This window comes from Lepus europaeus, chromosome 23, assembly GCF_033115175.1.
Source record: "Lepus europaeus isolate LE1 chromosome 23, mLepTim1.pri, whole genome shotgun sequence".
Classification (NCBI taxonomy): Eukaryota; Metazoa; Chordata; class Mammalia; order Lagomorpha; family Leporidae; genus Lepus; species Lepus europaeus.
Window position 1 is genome coordinate 6,997,082 of NC_084849.1, and position 17,560 is coordinate 7,014,641.

General features: G+C 53.8%; 1 protein-coding gene across 7 annotated transcripts in view; it reads left to right on the forward strand.

The window, feature by feature from the left end:
- Positions 1 to 17,560, forward strand: part of MORN3 (MORN repeat containing 3) — a 25,073-nt gene continuing 7,513 nt past the window's right edge. For 3 of the 7 annotated variants that reach the window (XM_062182668.1, XM_062182667.1, XM_062182669.1), the window contains exons 1-4: positions 4 to 557; positions 4,673 to 4,846; positions 13,056 to 13,213; positions 15,674 to 15,833. In XM_062182668.1, coding sequence (XP_062038652.1) covers positions 4,702 to 4,846; positions 13,056 to 13,213; positions 15,674 to 15,833 — 463 coding nt within the window. In that variant the 5' untranslated portion in view covers positions 4 to 557; positions 4,673 to 4,701. The other 4 variants (XM_062182670.1, XM_062182665.1, XM_062182664.1 and 1 more) reach the window with 4 other exon arrangements.

Below are 17,560 nucleotides of genomic sequence, written 5' to 3' on the forward strand. Positions count from 1 at the left end.
ATCTGTGGAGAGAGGGGCGGAAGGTCAGCTTCCCTAGGCACCCTGGTGTCCACAGCGCCCGCCGTGCGCCCGGGCTGTGGCGGGTGCTGCAGCTTGGGGCCAGTCAGAGCTGCTTCTGGGCAGCAGGGGGACCACCTCCCCAGGAGCGCGCAGCCCATCGCCTGGGCGGGAAACGGCCTCCGTCACGGGGCCTGGAGAGCCTGCTTGCTCCCTTCCCCTCAGCACCTGAGCGCGCCATCCCCGTGAGAAACAAGCAGGGAGCACGTGCCGGACATCTAGATCCTCCGGAGACAGCAGTGAAAAACCGGACATTTCTGCCCCGCACGTGGCGCTAGCCCGTTAGTCGTGGAATATAGGCAGGGGTGGTGACAGGTGTTCGTTGTAGCTACGTTTTACTGTGTGTTTGAACGTTTTTGTCGACAATGAAAAATTGGAAGGAACAAAATCTTTGTCTTCAAAGAGGCCATAAATAACGTGTGCGCGCGCGCGCGTGCACGTGGATTTTGGCGCCAAGTGCTGAAAGAGAACATGAAACAGGAGCGAGGGTTGGCAAGCAGGTATGGAAATTCCGATTGTCCATCAGGCCGTTCCAGGAAGTCCACACTGAGAAGCGGACATCCGGAAGGCAGGACGGGTGGTCCGGGCTGCTCCCTGGAGGAAGAGGCGTCCTGGCACTGGCCCTGCTGCAGGAAGCAGCCCAGCTTCCTGGAACAGCAGGGAAGCCAGGCAGAGCTGGTGAGGAGCCGAGAACGCGGGCGGAGGCTGTGGGCCGAGGAGGGCCTGCCGCCGACTCGTGCCAGCGCCATGTGCAGGCAGCGTGCAGGCCTGGGGCTCCGCAGGGCGTCCCTCAAACGCTCTCAGGACTAGAAGCGGGCGCCAAGCCGGTTTGCCTTTCAAATGTGGCGGCTGCCGGGCCTCGGCAGGAAGGGGCGGGCACTGCCGACGGCTTGGCGGCCTGGCGCGTTACCACAGCGACCCTGGCGGGACCCGGCCAGCGGCGCGCGCGCTGTCGGCTGGGGGGTGCTGGAAGGCCGCGGCCCACAGGTGAGCGAGCACAGGTGGGCCTGGGCTCGGGACGGCCCCAAAGCTCCTAGCCCTACCCCGTCCACCCTTCGCGGTAGTCCTGATTGTTATTTCGCATCCACACAACCGGGAAGGGTCCCGCCCAGCTTTGCAGGGTTTTCTTTTTCTGTCAACAGCTCTGTTTTGTTTGTTTTTTTTTTTTATTTTATTTTATTTTATTTTTATTTTTGACAGGTTAGACAGCAGCCTCCACTCCGGTAGAGCCGATGTTGTCCCCGAAAGTGTGGGACGGCTGGCTGTATGTGTGTGTGTTTTCGGGTGCAGCGTTAAGTAACACGCAGTGACATGTAAGAAAGTGATGTCTGGGTTGTCTTAAAGCTCCAAGTAAGCCAAGGAGAAAGTGTCAGCCTGGGACTAATATGGCATTAATACGTCTTGTAACTTTTGCTAATCTCTCTCTCTCTTTTAAAGATTTTATTTATTTGAAAGACAGAGTTACAGAGAGAGTTAGAGACTGAGAAAGAGGTCTTCCATCCCCTGGCTCAGTCCCCAGATGGCCGCAACGACCAGAGCTCACTGATCCAAAGCCAGGAGCCAGGAGATTCTTCCAGGTCTCCCATGTGGGTACAGGGGCCCAAGGATTTGGGCCATCTTCTACTGCTTTCCCAGGCCACAGCAGAGAGCTGGATCGGAAGAGGAGCAGCCGGGACTAGAACCGGCACCCATATGGGAAGCCTGTGCTTCAGGCCAGGGCTTTAACCCGCTGTGCCACAGCACCAGCCCCTAATCTCTCTTTTTTTTTTTTTAAAGATTTATTTACTCATTTGAAAGTTAGAGTGACAGAGAAGCCATCTACTGCTTCACTCACCAAATGGCTGCAACAGCCAGGGCTGGACCAGGCTGAAGCCAGGAGCCAGGAAGTCAGTCTGGGTGGCAGGGACTCAAGTGCTTGAGCCATCATGCACTGCTTCCCAGGCCCATTAGCAGAGAGCTGAGTTGGAAGCAGAGTAGTTGGGACTCAGACACAGGATGCAGGCTGTACCACAGCCCCTGCCCCAACTCCTCTTTCTAACAGAGACCTCCCATCCCAGCCTACTATGGGCCACAGCATTCACCTAAGACGTACATTGGCTCTATTGGTGTTTTGTTGCATACACAACCACATACAGTTTAGGACCTGAGCCTGTTTCCCTGCTTCCAGCTTTTGCTCATGGTGTTTTCTTTCCCTGAAGTGACTTGCCCTGTTCCTATGTATGATCATCAAAATTTGTCAGAACCAGATGTGGTACAGGTCCCAGAGCCTGGTCAGACTACCGGAGGCCTCCCTGTAGCCAGGTTTTATAGAGCATGGACCCCCAGTGTAGGGGAAGGGGAGGAGGGGGAAGAGCAGGAGAGAAAAGCATCCAAGTCAGAGCCTGCTTGGCTGTGCCTGGCTGAGGGCCTACTATGTGCCAGGCACTGGGTATGCAGGAGAGGAAGGAGATGATGCTCCATTGAGGAGCAGAGGCGGAATGGCCACAGATGCCGGTCACGGGCATCTCCAGCAGACTATGTGACCACAACTGCCGTGTCAGAGAACATGCAAGGACTGCTACAAGTACAGATTGGCAACTCCAGTATCCTGCCAGGAGCAAGACCCACACCACTGTCCAGCTCTCCATGCTCCCTCTCCCCATCCCAGCCCCTCCCTGGGACTCCACACTTCCCTGTAATCCAGTGACTAAAGCTGCGTGCAGAGCCAGCTACCTGAAGTGTGGGGTTTGGTACAAAATATAAAAGTGGTCCTTTTTTTTTCCCAGAAAGTGTTAAAAACAGTGTCAGCAGGGCAGCAAACCTAGCGGAAGCCCATCTAAGGTGGCAGGCCTGGGAAACTGGCTCTGGGTGGGTAGATGCCTGGGACACCCTGTTCTGGAACCCTCTGGGGCTGATATGAGGAGGCTGTCTTTGTGATCAGCCAGTCCCTTATGCTTGCTACTGGCTCAGGTTTGATGGAAGTGTGTGTGTGGAGCCCCAGGGCCCACGGAGGAAGATGGCAGTATCGCTGAGGAGAAGCAAGGATTAAGATTTGAAGACTGTATCACCTTACACAAGCTCAATGGAGATAGACAGATGGACACGGATGTCTGCAGTGGAGGTCCTAAGGATGTGAGAAGCACAAATCAGGGCTCCAAGACTCAGAGAAGGCCCTGGACCACTACCTAGCCCCTCTGTAACTCCATCAGGCAGAGCTGGGCCAGTGGAAAAACCTAACTGGAGCCGGCATTATGGAGTAGCAGGTAAAGCCACCACCTGTAGTGCCAGCATCCCATATGGGTACTGGTTCATGTCCTGGATATTCCACCGCTAATCCAGCTCCCTGCTAATGGCCTAGGGAACAGAACATGGCCCAAGTGCTTGGGCCACTGCCACCCATGGAGGAAGCTCCTGGCTCCTGCCTGGCCCAACCTTGGCAGTTGCAGCCATTTGGGGATTAAACCAGCAGATAAAAAATCTTTTTCTTTTTCTTTTTCTTTTTTTTTTTTTGACAGGCAGAGTGGACAGTGAGAGAGAGAGAGACAGAGAGAAAGGTCTTCCTCTGCCGTTGGTTCACCCTCCAATGGCTGCCGCGGCCGGCGCGCTGATCCAAAGGCAGGAGCCAGGTGCTTCTCCTGGTCTCCCATGGGGTGCAGGGCCCAAGCACTTGGGCCATCCTCCATTGCACTCCTGGGCCACAGCAGAGAGCTGGCCTGGAAGAGGGGCAACCGGGACAGAATCCGGTGCCCCGACCGGGACTAGAACCCGCTGTGCCAGTGCTGCAAGGTGGAGGATTAGCCTATTGAGCCACGGCGCCAGCCGGAAAAATCTCTTTTTCTCTCCCTTTCTGTAACTCTTTCAAATACATTTTTAAAAATAAAAATAAAAATAAACGCTAACCAACTGATGGGGTAGAGTGGCTAAGTAGAGGTCAGAGGCAGAGGGGTGGTCACCTGGTATGCCTGGGACTGTCCATTTTAGCACCAAAAGTCCAGGGTCCCTCAGTGCTGGGCAAAACTGGACAGTTTGCCACCCCAGAGGCAGCAGCTTGATTGGCAGGCTCTCCCAATAGCTCCCAATTTCCTGCAAAGGCAGTCCCTGAGCACTGCCATTGTCCTATCACCAGGTAGATGAGGCAGGACCCAGGGAACTACAGTGCCAGGCATTGAGCCAGTGCTGTTTCTGCTCCATGCACTGGGCATCTGACTCCAGTCCAGCTCTCCTGGCATGGATCCAGTACTAGCCACTGCCCAGCCCTTATTGCTGTGGGTTCCTATAGCCTTAGAGTCAGTGACCATTTTAAGTGGTCATCCCAGTTATTAAATAGGTGTCTGAGAGCAGTTTCTCCTTGATGCCATCACAAACCCTGGTTCCTGCTGGTCTCCCTGGGTTCCCAAGTGATTGTGCCATCAGACCCCTTCCCCCTTAGGGGGCCCCAGGAGAAGCCAGGAGAGGACAGCTCAGGGCCAGTCCAGCGCAGCAGGATCCCCACCAAGGGCTGCTCACCTGCCCTGGGGACTCAGAACACACATGACTCAACCCACTTGAGCTCAGACAGGTGCCTCCCCAGGAATTCCCAGGATCCTGGCATTATATGAGGTACACTGAACCTCTGATGTCCCTACCCCTTTGCCAGCACCTTGTGGCCCTGCAGAAGCAGCCAACATGCCAATCTCCAAGTGTCCAAAGAAGTCAGAGACCCTGTGGAAGGAGTGGGACCGGAAGGCCCAGAAGAACGGACTGAGGCACCAGGTGTTCGCGGTGAACGGAGACCACTATGTGGGCGAGTGGAAGGACAACATGAAACATGGTGAGCGGGGAGCCTCAGGGGATCCGGCGGTCAGTGTGGGCAACCAGGACCAAGAAAGCAGTGTGCAGAGCTCATTAGAGATGTAAGAGGCTGGTGCCATGGCTCACTTGGTTAATCCTCCGCCTGCGGTGCCGGCATCCCATATGGGCGCCGGGTTCTGGTCCCGGTTGCTCCTCTTCCAGTCCAGCTCTCTGCTGTGGCCTGGGAAGGCAGTGGAGGATGGCCCAAGTGTTTGGGGTCCTGCACCCGCATGGGAGACCAGGAAGAGGTACCTGGCTCCTGGCTTTGGATTGGTGCAGCTCCGGCTGTAGTGGCCATTTGGGGAGTGAACCAATGGAAGGAAGACCTTTGTCTCTGTCTCTGTCTCTCTCTCGCTCGCTGTCTATAACTCTACCTGTCCAAAAAAAATAAAAAAATAAAAAATAAATAAAAAAAGAGAGATGTAAGAAGAGTCCCCAAGACTTTCCTGAGAGATGAGTGCTGGCCCAGATCAACCAGAGTCTCCGTGGGCAGTGGTTCTGGAACCCACCTTGGCCCCGACTTTAGCTGAAAGAAAGTCTTGGGAACAGCAGAGGACAAGGGGGCTTGGGAAGCCAGCCTGCAACCTGGACTGTGGAGACTAGCCAGTCACTCTGAGCCCTGAGCCAAGTGTGGTGCTGGGCAGTGCTCTGCGGAGGAAAAGGAACCACCCGCTTCCTGGAAACCAGCTTGCAACTAAGATCTGAGGCTTCAGACTCAGACCCAATGCTCTGGGGACAGCCAGCAGGAGCCCTCTGTGCCCCCCAGAAGTAACCGGGGCTCCCATGTGACTGATGGGGCCACTGGGCTGGCCTCAGTTCTGACCACCAGGGGGCGAGGAGGGTTCTGGTGACACTAACAAAAAAATGAGCTTTTATTCAAAAGCTTGACACTGCTGCTCACTCTGGTCTTGTTCCAGATCTATGCTCTTAACCACTCTTCTCTTTTGACTCCCTGGGTTAAGTGCTTTGAAGTCCATGAACCTGGGTTAGAATCCCAGTTCTGCCAACTATGACCTTGAGCCACTCTGAGCCTCCACTTTCCCAGCTGTAAAATGGGAATATGGTGGGAGGCGGGACTTCTGGCATAGAGACTCCAGTCAGGACCCCTGCATCTCATATTGGAGTGCCTGGTTTCAAATGCCAGTTTCAGGGGCTGGCGCTGTGGCATAGTGGGTAAAGCTGCCGCCTGCAGTGCTGGCATCCCATATGGGTATATGGGCACTGGTTCAAGTCCTGGCTGCTCCACTTCCAATCCAGCTCTCTGCTGTAGCCTGGGAAAGCAGTGCTGCATGGGAGACACAGAAGAAGCTCCTGGCTCCTGGCTTCAGATCGGCACAGCTATGGCCATTGCAGCCATCTGGGGAGTGAACCAGTGGATGGAAGACCTCTCTCTCTCTCTCTCTCTCTCTGCTTCTCCCTCTCTGTAACTCTTACCTTTCAAATAAATAAATAAATCTTTGAGAGAGAGAGAGAGAAACAATGTCAGTTCCACTCCAGATTCCAGTTTACTTCTTTTTATTATTAAAGATTTCATTTATTATTTATTTGAGAGGTAGCATTACAGATAGAGGGAGAGACAGAGAGAAAGATCTTCCACCTGCTGGAGAGAGGGAGAGACAGAAAGATCTTCCATCCAATGGTTCGCTCCCCAAATGGCCACAACAGCTGGAGCTGGGCCTATCCAAAGCCAGAAGATTCTTCCAGATCTCCTATGTGGGTGCAGAGACCTAAGCACTTGGGCCATCTTCTACTGCTTTCCCTGGCCATAGCAGAGAATAGGATTGGAAGAAGAGCAGCCAGAACTAGAACCAGAACCTATATGGGATGACAGCGCCGCAGGTGGAGGATTAACCTACTGTGCCACGGCTCTGGCCCCTCAGTTTACTTCTAATGCACACACTGGGAGGCAGTAGTTCATGGCTCAGGTACTTGGGTCCCTGCCACCTATGTGGGAAATCTGGATTGAGAGGCAGAGACAGAGATCTTCCATTTGCTAGTTCATTCCCTAAATGGCTGCAACAGCCAGAGCTGGACTGATCTGAAGCCAGGATCCAGGAACTTCTCCTGAGTCTCCCACATGGGTGCAGGAGCCCAAACATTTGGGCCATCTTCCACTGCTTTCCCAGGCCATTAGCACAGAGCTGGATCGGAAGTAGAGCAGCCAGGACATGAACTGGCACTCATATGGGATGGCGGCACTGCAGGCAGAGACTTAACCTACTATGCTACAACCCTGGCCCCATAAATCTTTCTAAAAGGGGGGAGGGTGGAAATAATACGTGTTTGTGGCCAACGCCATGGCTCACTTGGCTAATCCTCCATCTGCGGTGCTGGCACCCCGGGTTCTAGTTCCAGTTGGGGCACTGGATTCTGTCCCGGTTGCTCCTCTTCCAGTCCAGCTCTCTGCTGTGGCCTGGGAGTGCAGTAGAGGATGACCCAAGTGCTTGGGCCCTGCACCTGCATGGGAGACTAGGAGGAAGCACCTGGCTCCTGGCTTTGGATCAGCACAACGCGCAGGCCGCTGCGCGCCAGCCATAGCGGCCATTTTGGGGGGTGAACCAACGGCAAAGGAAGACCTTTCTCTCTGTCTCTCTCTGTCTAACTCTGCCTGTCAAAAAAATAAATAATAATAATAATAATACTTGTTTGTAACAATAAGGGGCAATGTCTTTCAAATGCATAGTCCACAGTCTGTGCAGAAAGGGAACTTCTAGCATGTTCTTTTAGGGCTGTGTGTGGCAGGGGTCACTACTCAAAAACTTTCTTTGTCCAAGATGCCCTCCAAAGCTGACCCCACCCAGTATGAGGCAAGACACTCCCCCTCAGGTCCTCCTTAAAAGCATGACTCTGGCCGACGCCGCAGCTCAATAGGCTAATCCTCCGTCTTGCGGCGCCGGCACACCGGGTTCTAGTCCCGGTCGGGGCACCGGATTCTGTCCTGATTGACCCTCTTCCAGGCCAGCTCTCTGCTGTGGCCCGGGAATGCAGTGGAGGATGGTCCAAGTGCTTGGGCCCTGCATCCCATGGGAGACCAGGATAAGCACCTGGCTCCTGGCTTCGGATCAGCGCGGTGCGCCGGCTGCAGCGCACTGGCCTTGGCGGCCATGGAGGGTGAACCAACGGCAAAGGAAGACCTTTCTTTCTGTCTCTCTCTCTGACTGTCCACTCTGCCTGTCAAAAAAAAAGCATGACTCTGGCTGCTCCGAACTGTATGCGGTTAAAGATGCCTGCATGTGTTCATTTTTTGCGGGTAGTGTGTGGGGTGGGCGGTGCCCTGGACTGGGGTCAGGACACTGACGTTCTGAACCTGGCTCTGCCACTGAGTCGTTGGGAGGCTTCAGGCAGATCCGTTCCCATTCTCTGGATCTTGGCTTCCCCAGCTGGGATCCCACAGTGTGGGCTGATCTGTGTGCCTTCTGTTTGAGTCCTGCTTCCCCTCAGACCCTGGAGGTGTGGACACAGAACTTTTGGGCCTCTCAAGGCCTTCTCTCCCCAAGACATGCCTCTGACCAAGTTGAAGGTGCTGTGGCAAAAGCAGATTGGGGCTGGCGCCGTGGCTTAACAGGCTAATCCTCCGCCTTGCGGCGCCGGCATACCGGGTTCTAGTCCCGGTCGGGGCGCTGGATTCTATCCCGGTTGCCCCTCTTCCAGGCCAGCTCTCTGCTATGGCCCGGGAGTGCAGTGGAGGATGGCCCAAGTCCTTGGGCCCTGCACCTGCATGGGAGACCAGAAGAAGCACCTGGCTCCTGGCTTTGGATCAGCGAGATGCACCGGCCACAGCAGCCATTGGAGGGTGAACCAACAGCAAAAAGGAAGACTTTTCTCTGTCTCTCTCTCACTATCCACTCTGCCTGTCAAAAAAGAAAAAAAAAAAAAAAAGCAGATTGGGGGGCTGCCGGTGTGAAGTAGCGGGTAAAGCCACCACCTGCAGTGCCAGCATCCCATATGGGTGCTGGTTTGAGTCCCAGCTGCCCCACTTCCAATCCAGCTCTCTGCCATGGCCTGGGAAAGCAGTAGAAGATGGCCCAAGTCCTTGGGCCACTGCACCCGTGTGGGAAAACTGGAAAAAGCTCCTTGCCTCTGGCTTCAGATCAGTGCAGCTCCAGCTGTTGCAGCCAATTGGGGAGTGAACCAGCAGATGGAAGACCTCTCTCTCTGCCTCTCTTTCTGTCTCTGTGTAACTCTTTCAAATAAATAAAAAAGTCTTAAAAAAAAAAAAAGATTGGAAGTGGTTAGGAGAGTCCCTAGGCAGGGCGAGCACAGGTGGCCTGGCTCATTCCTTCCACAAACTTAACAATCTCCCAGCCACTGGCAGGCTCTGCACTGGGCATCTGGCATGATCCCAACCCTCAGGAAGCTTCCAGTTTTGCAGGGAATCTGCCAGGGCTCCGAGATGGGAAGTAGCTGGAAATGGTGGTGTCAGGGTGTGAAGGGGCACAGGGAGGGGCTGTGAGAACATGTGAAAGCCCAAGGGGCCACGTTTGGACTGAGCCCAAAAGAGTGAGGATGAGTTAGCCGGGCAGAGGGCTGTGCCTCTGGCCAGAGGAGACAGAACGAGAGGATGCTGCAGAGTGTTAGAGGGAGGAGGCTTGTTCCGGGACCTGACTGGAAGCCAGTGTGGCTGGAGCAGTGAGGGAGAGGAGGCCAGGGCCAGCCATATACGGCCTCATGGGCTGCGGTGAGTTTGGCCTTTATCCCAGAGGCAGATAGTAAATGACTTAAGTGGAGGGGCCTTGGTCAGCCCTGGCTGTATCCCCACCATTCCTGACATGTACAGCTTGATACGGCTGAACAAATGGTGCGTCCATGACTTAGGAAGAACCCAACTCACACTGACGCCACAGCAGTTCTCGAGCTCCTACTGTGTGCCAGGGACCATACTACGTAGATTCAGCAGTGAGGCAAGAGGCTTGTTGACGAAATAAGATGGTGTGTTAGCGGTGCTAAAATTAACTAGGGTGGATTCACTTCAGTTCTGAGCCAGGACTGGGAGGTGAGAGAGTCAGCCGAGTGGAGCTTTGCAGGGAGCAGCATTCCAGGATGGAGGAACAGCGGGAGCAAAGGAGGCCAGGGGCACTGGACAAAGTGAGGGAAAGCAGGCCAGAGGGGTGGCATGTGGGAGGGCAGGGAAGACAGGTTGTGCAGTTATGTGGGTGCCTGCCACCCACTTGGCAAACCTGGGTTGAGTTTTGGGTTCTTGGCCCTTGCATCCACATGGGAGACCTGGAAGATGCTCCTGACTCCTGGCTTCAGCCTGGCCCAACCCCAATTCTTGCAGGCATTTGGGGAGCAAACTAGTACATGGACAATCTCTGTCTCTGTTTCTCTGCCTCTGTCTCTATCTCTCTGCCTTTCAAATAAAGATAAAATTTAAATTTATATAAAATTTAAAGCACTTCTTTAAGTTTCCAACAACCAAATCTACTCACCTGGTGGATTTCAAGCGCCCACCATGATGTGATGATTGATGGTCACCATGTTGTGCGGTAGGCTCCAGAACTGACTTGTGTATAACAGCAAGTCTGTACCCTCTGACTGTCATCTCCCCGTTCCCTCCACTCTTCAGGCCCTGGTAGCCACCATTCTGCTCTCTTTTTCTACAAGTGTGACTTTTTGGCTTCTACATATGAGTGAGGTGCTCTAATAATTGTCTGCGATGCCTTAACCTGCTGAGCCACAGCACAGGCCTCAACTCCGTTTTTCAGAAGAGGAATCTGAGGCCCTGTGAACTCCTAGGGACAATGTCAGATTTATTCCTGGGCTACCAAGATCCAAAGCATGAATTGGCCCACGTGGGTACTCCACAAATAGCACTTGTCTGAAACACTTGGAACTAAAAGTGGATTTGGTTTCAGTTTTTTGGGGGGAATATTTGCCCATATACAAGTCTCAACAGGAAGTTAATTAATATTTCATATGTAGCCTATACACATAGCCTAAACCATATTTTTAGTTCACCTGCACTTTTTTTTTTTTTTTTTTTGGACAGGCAGAGTTATACAGTGAGAGAGAGAGAGACAGAGAGAAAGGTCTTCCTTCCATTGGTTCACCCCCCAAATGGCCGCTACGGCTGGTGCGCTGGGCCGATCCAAAGTCAGGAGCCAAGTGCTTCCTCCTAGTCTCCCATGTGGGTGCAGGGGCCCAAGCACTTGGGCCATCCTCCACTGCCTTCCCGGGCCACAGCAGAGAGCTGGGCTGGAAAAGGAGCAACCGGGACAGAATCCGGCACCCCGACCGGGACTAGAACCTGGGGTGCTGGCGGTGCAGGCAGAGGATTAGCCAAGTGAGCTGCGGTGCTGACCCCGTTCACCTGCATTTTGATTATGATCTGTCACCTGAAGTCAGGTGTGAAATTTTCCACATGTGGTGTCATGTCAGCACCCTGAAAGTTTCAGATTTTGAGTATTTTGAATTTCAGATTTCTGGATTAGGGATACTCAATCTGTGTTTTATTCATTTTTTGTTTTGTTTTTTAAGATTTATTTACTTGAAAGGCATAGTGTCAGAGAGAGGGAGAGAGAGAGAGAGAGAGAAAGAGAAAGAGATGGGCCTTCTATCTGCTGGTTCACTCTCCAAATGCCTGCAGCTATGGCTGAAGCCAGGAGCCAGGAACTCCATCCAAGTCTCCCACATGGATGCAAGGAACTCAAGTACCTGAGCCATCATCCCCTGCTTCCCAGGCTCTTTAGCAGGGACCCAGATCAGGAAGTGGAGCAGCTGGGACTCAAACCAGCGCTCTGATACAGGATGCAGGCATCCCAAGCTGTGGCTTTACCCACGGCACCACAATGCCTGCCCTGTGTTTATTGATTAACAAATATTAATCACCTATGATATGCCAGACACTGTTATGCAGGGCAGTGAATGAAACAGACCAGTCTGTGCCCTTCCGGGTTCGGAGACAGACAATAGACAATAGAGGACATGAAGAATTACCTGTTATGTGAAAACAAACAGAGGGCTATAAGGGTTGTAGTTTTAGGTGGCTTGGCTGGGCCTCGTGGAGAATGTGAGAACGGACACAGGTGTACAGGAGGAAGAGAGTGAGTGAATATCTGGAGAAATAAGAAGGCCTTGAGGCAGGAGCATGGCTGGCAGGTCCCAGGGACGTCATGGAAATTCTAGGGGCTGGAGGGCAACCTGGAAGGTGGGAGTGCAGGATGAGGATTAGGACTCCCTGTCTGTTTCGGAGAATTGAAGAAAATATTCGGAACATGTGGCCATCTGTAGTCTCCATGCAGCACTATTAGGCGGTGAAGCTGATGGGGCAGGCATTGTGGTACACCAGGTTCTACCACCACTTTGAATGCCCACCTCCCATCTTGGAGTGTGGGCTGAAATCTCAGCTCCTCCACTTCTTATCCAACTTCCTGCTAATGCAGCTTGGGAGGCAGCAGCTGATGATTCAAGTGCTTGGGCCCCTTCCCACCCATGTGGGGAGGCCAGGATGGAGTTTCTGGCTCCTGGCTTCAGCCTGGCCCAGGTCCTGTCTGTTATGAGTATTTGGGGAGTGAACCGGTGACTGAAAGATCTCTTTTTGTCTTTCAAAGAAATAAATAAACATTTTTAAAGATTTATTTATTTATTTGAAAGTCAGAGTTACACAGAGAGAGAAGGGGAGGCAGAGAGAGAGAGAGAGATCTTCCATCTGCTGGTTTACTCCCCAGATGGCTGCAATGGCTGGAGCTGCGCCAATCAGATCAGAAGGCAGTAGCCAGGAGCTTCTTCTGGGTCTCCCACACATGTGCAGGGGCCCAAGGACTTGGGCCATCTTCTACTGCTTTCCCAGGCCATAGCAGAGAGCTGGATTGGAAGTGGAGTAGCCAGGACTCTAACCAACACCATATGGGATGCCGGCACTGCAGGCTGCGGCTTTACCCGCTACACAACAGCGCCAGCCCCATAAATAAACATTTTTGAAAGTGGTAAAGGTGCAGCAGTGAGGGTGCGTTTCTGTCTGGTGTTTACTGTGTTCTTCTGGCTTCAGGGCAGAAGGCTAGGGAAACCCTGTTTGTAGAAATGGAACTTTTCTTGGTTCTGGGGTCTAGAGATGAGGACAAGATCCTGTCCCCACCCTGGAGGACCATCCTGTTAGGGGCAGGGACCCCCTTCCCTGCCCCAGGGTAATGCACATCTGCTGGGAGGGAGGAAAACCCAGGAGCTGTGTGACCCCCTCTGTGTGTCACCAGGGAAAGGAACCCAGTTCTGGAAGAAGAAAGGAGCCATCTACGAGGGGGACTGGAAGTACGGGAAGCGAGATGGCTACGGCACCCTCAGCCTTCCTGACCAAGAGACAGGAAAGTACCAGAGAGTTTACTCGGGCTGGTGGAAGAACAACAAGAAATCGGTGAGTGTGTGGCTGTGTGCATGTGTGTTTGAGTGTGTAAGAGTGAGCATGTACGTGAGCACACATGTGCGAGTGTATGAATTTATGAGTGTGAGCATGTGTGTACTGTGAACATGTGTGAATGAGCACATGTGTATACATAGGTGTGTATGAGTGTATGAATGTGTGTGTATGTGTGAGTGTGAACAGGTGGGTGTCAGAGTAGCAGTCAGAGAGGTGTGGGAAAAAGGGAAGAGGGTTTCTACCAGGGAAAGTACAGGGTTATGTGAGGATGGGAGACTGAAGGGGTGGGGGTACAGTCCAGACTTCTCAGAACAAAACCCAGGAAACAGGAAGCCAGTGGAGAGGGCCCAGGGAGGAGCCCAGGAAACCCTGTGGCTACCGAGCTGCCAGGCTTGTAAGGAGAGGGCTCCTTCTTCAGCCCCCACCCCCAGCCTGCATTTCCTGGCTTTCTTTTCTCTGGGCTCCTGAGAATCCCCCTTCTGCTGGGCCTGGGTAAAGTGGTGGGGGAAGGGAATAAAAGTGGGGAAGAAAGCAGAGGCCACACCCTTGGCCACAGGATGAGAGGGGAGGGTCCTGAGAGGCGCCCATGACCCAACTGCGGACAGATGCTCTTAGTTACTCTCGAACACCCTCTGGGCCGTGGCAACAGGTATTTAGCAACAGCCACGGTGATACTCCAGTTAACACTCAAGACCATCTTCCTTTTACTGCTGAGAACAGCTCGGAGAGGTGGAGTGCCTGGCCTGGGATCAGACAGTTGGCAAGGGGTAGAGCCTAGGTCTTCATGTTTTCTGTTCTAAAATTGCTTATTGGCCAGTGGGAGAGAATGCCTAAGATAAGCCTTTACATATGACTTGGTGTTAGAATAGAGGTTTTCACAGGTTGTCTACAGGGGGATCATTAGGCTTAGCCTTGGAAATTCGAGGCAAGCTTCCTGTAGGGGGCTACACCAAAAGTTGCTAGTTGAGGGTTAGTACTGTGGCATCGTAGGCTAAACCTCTGCCTGCAGTGCCGGCATCCCATATGGGCACCGAGGCCAAGCCGCAGCAAGATGCCAGATCCTGCATGGGAGTACCTAGCTTTGAGTCTCCAGCTCCTGCTCGAGCTTCCTGCACACCCTGGGAGGCAGCAGGAGAGACTGGGCTCCTGCCACCCGCTGTGGAGACTGAGTTCCCAGATCCTGGCTGCTGCAGGGCTCGGCTCTCTTGAGCTTTTGGGGAGTAAGCCAGGAAACGGGAGCTCTCTCTGCCTCTCAAATAAGTTAATACTCCCCTCCTCCAAAGAATTATTTATTTGAAAGGCAGCATTACAGAGAGAGAGGGAGACAGAGAGAAAGAGAGATCTTCCATCCACTGATTCACTCCCTAAATGGCCACAATGGCCGGAACTGGTCCAGGCCAAAGCCAGGAGCCAGGAGCTTCTTCTGGGTCTCCCATGTTGGTGCAGGGGCCCAAGCACTTGGGTCATCTTCCACTGCTTTCCCAGGCACATTAGCAGGGAGCTGGATTTTTTTTTTTTTTCTTAAGGTTTTATTTATTTCAAAGTCAGAGTCAGAGAGAGAGAGGAATTTTTTTTTTTTCTTTTTTGACAGGCAGAGTGGACAGTGAGAGAGAGAGAGAAAGGTCTTCCTTTGCCGTTGGTTCACCCTCCAATGGCCGCCTCGGCTGGCGTGCTGTGGCCGGCGCACTGTGCTGATCCAAAGGCAGGAGCCAGGTGCTTCTCCTGGTCTCCCATGGGGTGCAGAGCCCAAACACTTGGGCCATCCTCCACTGCCTTCCCGGGCCATAGCAGAGAGCTGGCCTGGAAGAGGGGCAACCTGGATAGAATCCGGCGCCCTAACCGGGACTAGAACCCGGTGTGCCAGCGCCGCAAGGCGGAGGATTAGCCTATTGAGCTGTGGCGCCGGCCAGGAGCTGGATTTTAAGTAGAGCAGCAGGAATACTAACCTGCACCCATATGGGATGCTGGCATGGCAAGCAAGGATTTTACCCTTTAATCACAACACTGGCCCAGAATTCTGAGTGTAGACTTTGGGCTGCTTAACATAAGCTCCTCGTTTGCAGGGAGTCTGGCTTCCCCTTGGGTAGACGCTCAGTATGGGGTTTATGTTCATCTTTCTAGGAAGAAAACCCTTAGCTCTGATCTGATTCTGTGAGACTCTAATGGGGTCAGAGTCCCTGGGGATAGGGTGGGGGTGGGGCAACTAGATCAGAGGTTGGTTTAAGGTCCCCTGGCTTCCATGCATGGGCAGCAGTGAGAACCCACAAGGAGGAGTGATGGTGGGCTACCTGGAGGCGGCAGCAGAGGCAGAGATAGACAGCCTGGGGTCATCTTTGGAGGGGCAACCCTCCCCTGGGGTGCAGGGCCCAGGGAGGAAGCCGGGAGGAAGCTCCTGCGAGTGGCTCCCGCCTGGAATAAGGTGGGCCGCCACAGACCTGGACATCTTCTTGCTTCCAGGGCTATGGAATCCAGTTTTACGGACCCAAGGAGTATTACGAGGGTGAGTGGTGTGGCGACCAGCGCAGTGGGTGGGGCCGCATGTACTACAGCAACGGCGACATCTACGAGGGCCAGTGGTGGGACGACAAGCACGAAGGAGAGGGAATGCTGCGGTTAAGTGAGTGCCCCGCCCCCGTCCCGCTGGCCCCGCCCCACCCCTGGGACCTGGCTGGCCACGCCCTGTGCGACTGGCTCCGCCCACCCCTGGGACCTGGCTGGCCACGCCCTGTGCGACTGGCTCCGCCCCACCCCTGGGACCTGGCTGGCCATGCCCTGTGCCACTGGCTCCGCCCCACCCCTGGGACCTGGCTGGCCATGCCCTGTGCGACTGGCACCGCCCCTCTTTGGGGGCCTGCCTGGCCTTGCCTGACCTGGGATAAGGTCAAAGAGATGCCCAGGCCTCCCTTGATGATACAATTATTTTCTTCCTTTCTCTCTTTCTTTTTTAAAAAAGATTTATTTTATTTGCCTGAGAAGCAGAGTTGAGAGAGAGCAAGGGGGTGGGGAGAAATAGAGAGAGCAAGATCTTCCATCTGCTGGTTCACTCCCCAAATGACTGCAATAACCCGGGTTGGGCCAGGCTGAAGCCATAACCAGGAGCTTCTTCCAGGTCTCTCGCTGTGGGTGCAGGGGTCCAAGCGCTTGGGCCATCTTCCACTGCTTTCCCAGGCACATTAGCAGAGAGCTAGATAGGAAGTGGAGCAGCTGGGACCTGAACCAGTACCCATATGGGATGCCGGCATTGCAGGCGGCGGCTTAACCTACTACGCCACAGCGCCATCCCCAGTAAGACGATTTCTTACAGTGACAGCAATCAACAGTACTGAACACATTTAATCCTCATAAAGCATCCTGTAGGGTACAATGAACTGACCCAAGAGGTGAAGTCACTCCCGCAAGGTCAGACAGGCTGTTAGTTGTGGGTCACAAGTGCTAAGGAATTCTCCTTGGAAAACAGGAAGGTGTGCTGGGAAGTGGGGAAGGAGCTGGGGGCAGGGCTGTTTAGCTTGACACAAGGCCAAGGAATGACTCTTAGAAGAGGTGTTTGCACGCTGAACAGAGACCTGCGGGCAGAGGAGCCAGGTCCCGGCCAGAGGGAGCGGGAAGAGCCGTCAGGGAGAAACGGAGAAACTGTCCTGTCCGGACTCAGCCATGCCCTGGGCTTTCCAGAGCAGAAAGCCAATCTTATCACGCTCTGTTCTCCCTGTGGCCCTCAGGCTGGGGCCCAGCCCTTCCTGTGGCCTTTGGGGCTCAGCCTCCAACTTCCCCTCCCCCCTGCCTTCCCTCGGACTCCCTTTGGTTCTGGCCTTACTAACTTGCAGTTCCTCCCACAGCACTGTGGCACTGCTCTTCCCTGTTTCTGCAATGCTTTTCCCTACGACGTTGCTTGTCCCCTCCTCAGAGGCCTTCTCTGTCCACTCCACCCAGAGCACACCTCCTTATTTTTAGCACCCTCTTCCTTCCCTTCACAGCATGAGAGGTAGAACCTTGGGCAAGTTGCTTTGCCTGTGGGCGCCTCAGTCTCCACTTCACAATGCCTGGGTGCAGGGAGAGCTCCAAGGGTATCCTTTCTCCAGCCTGCCTGGGATCAGATCCTGGCCCGAGCTCTTCCTAGCAGTGGGTAGGCCTTGGGTGATTGGCTTAACCTGCACTTGGTTGTCCTCATCCATAAGTCAGGATAAAAATGAAATGTACCTACTTCCTGGGGTTACTGTGAAGGTTAACGGAGGCTTATTTGCACAGGGCCTGGTGTGGTTTTGACACCTGCCGGTAGGTCCCAGGGCAGTCTTCTCCATGGTGGTGGAGGGTCAGCCTGGCCTGGTGAATGCAGCAGCCACACCCACT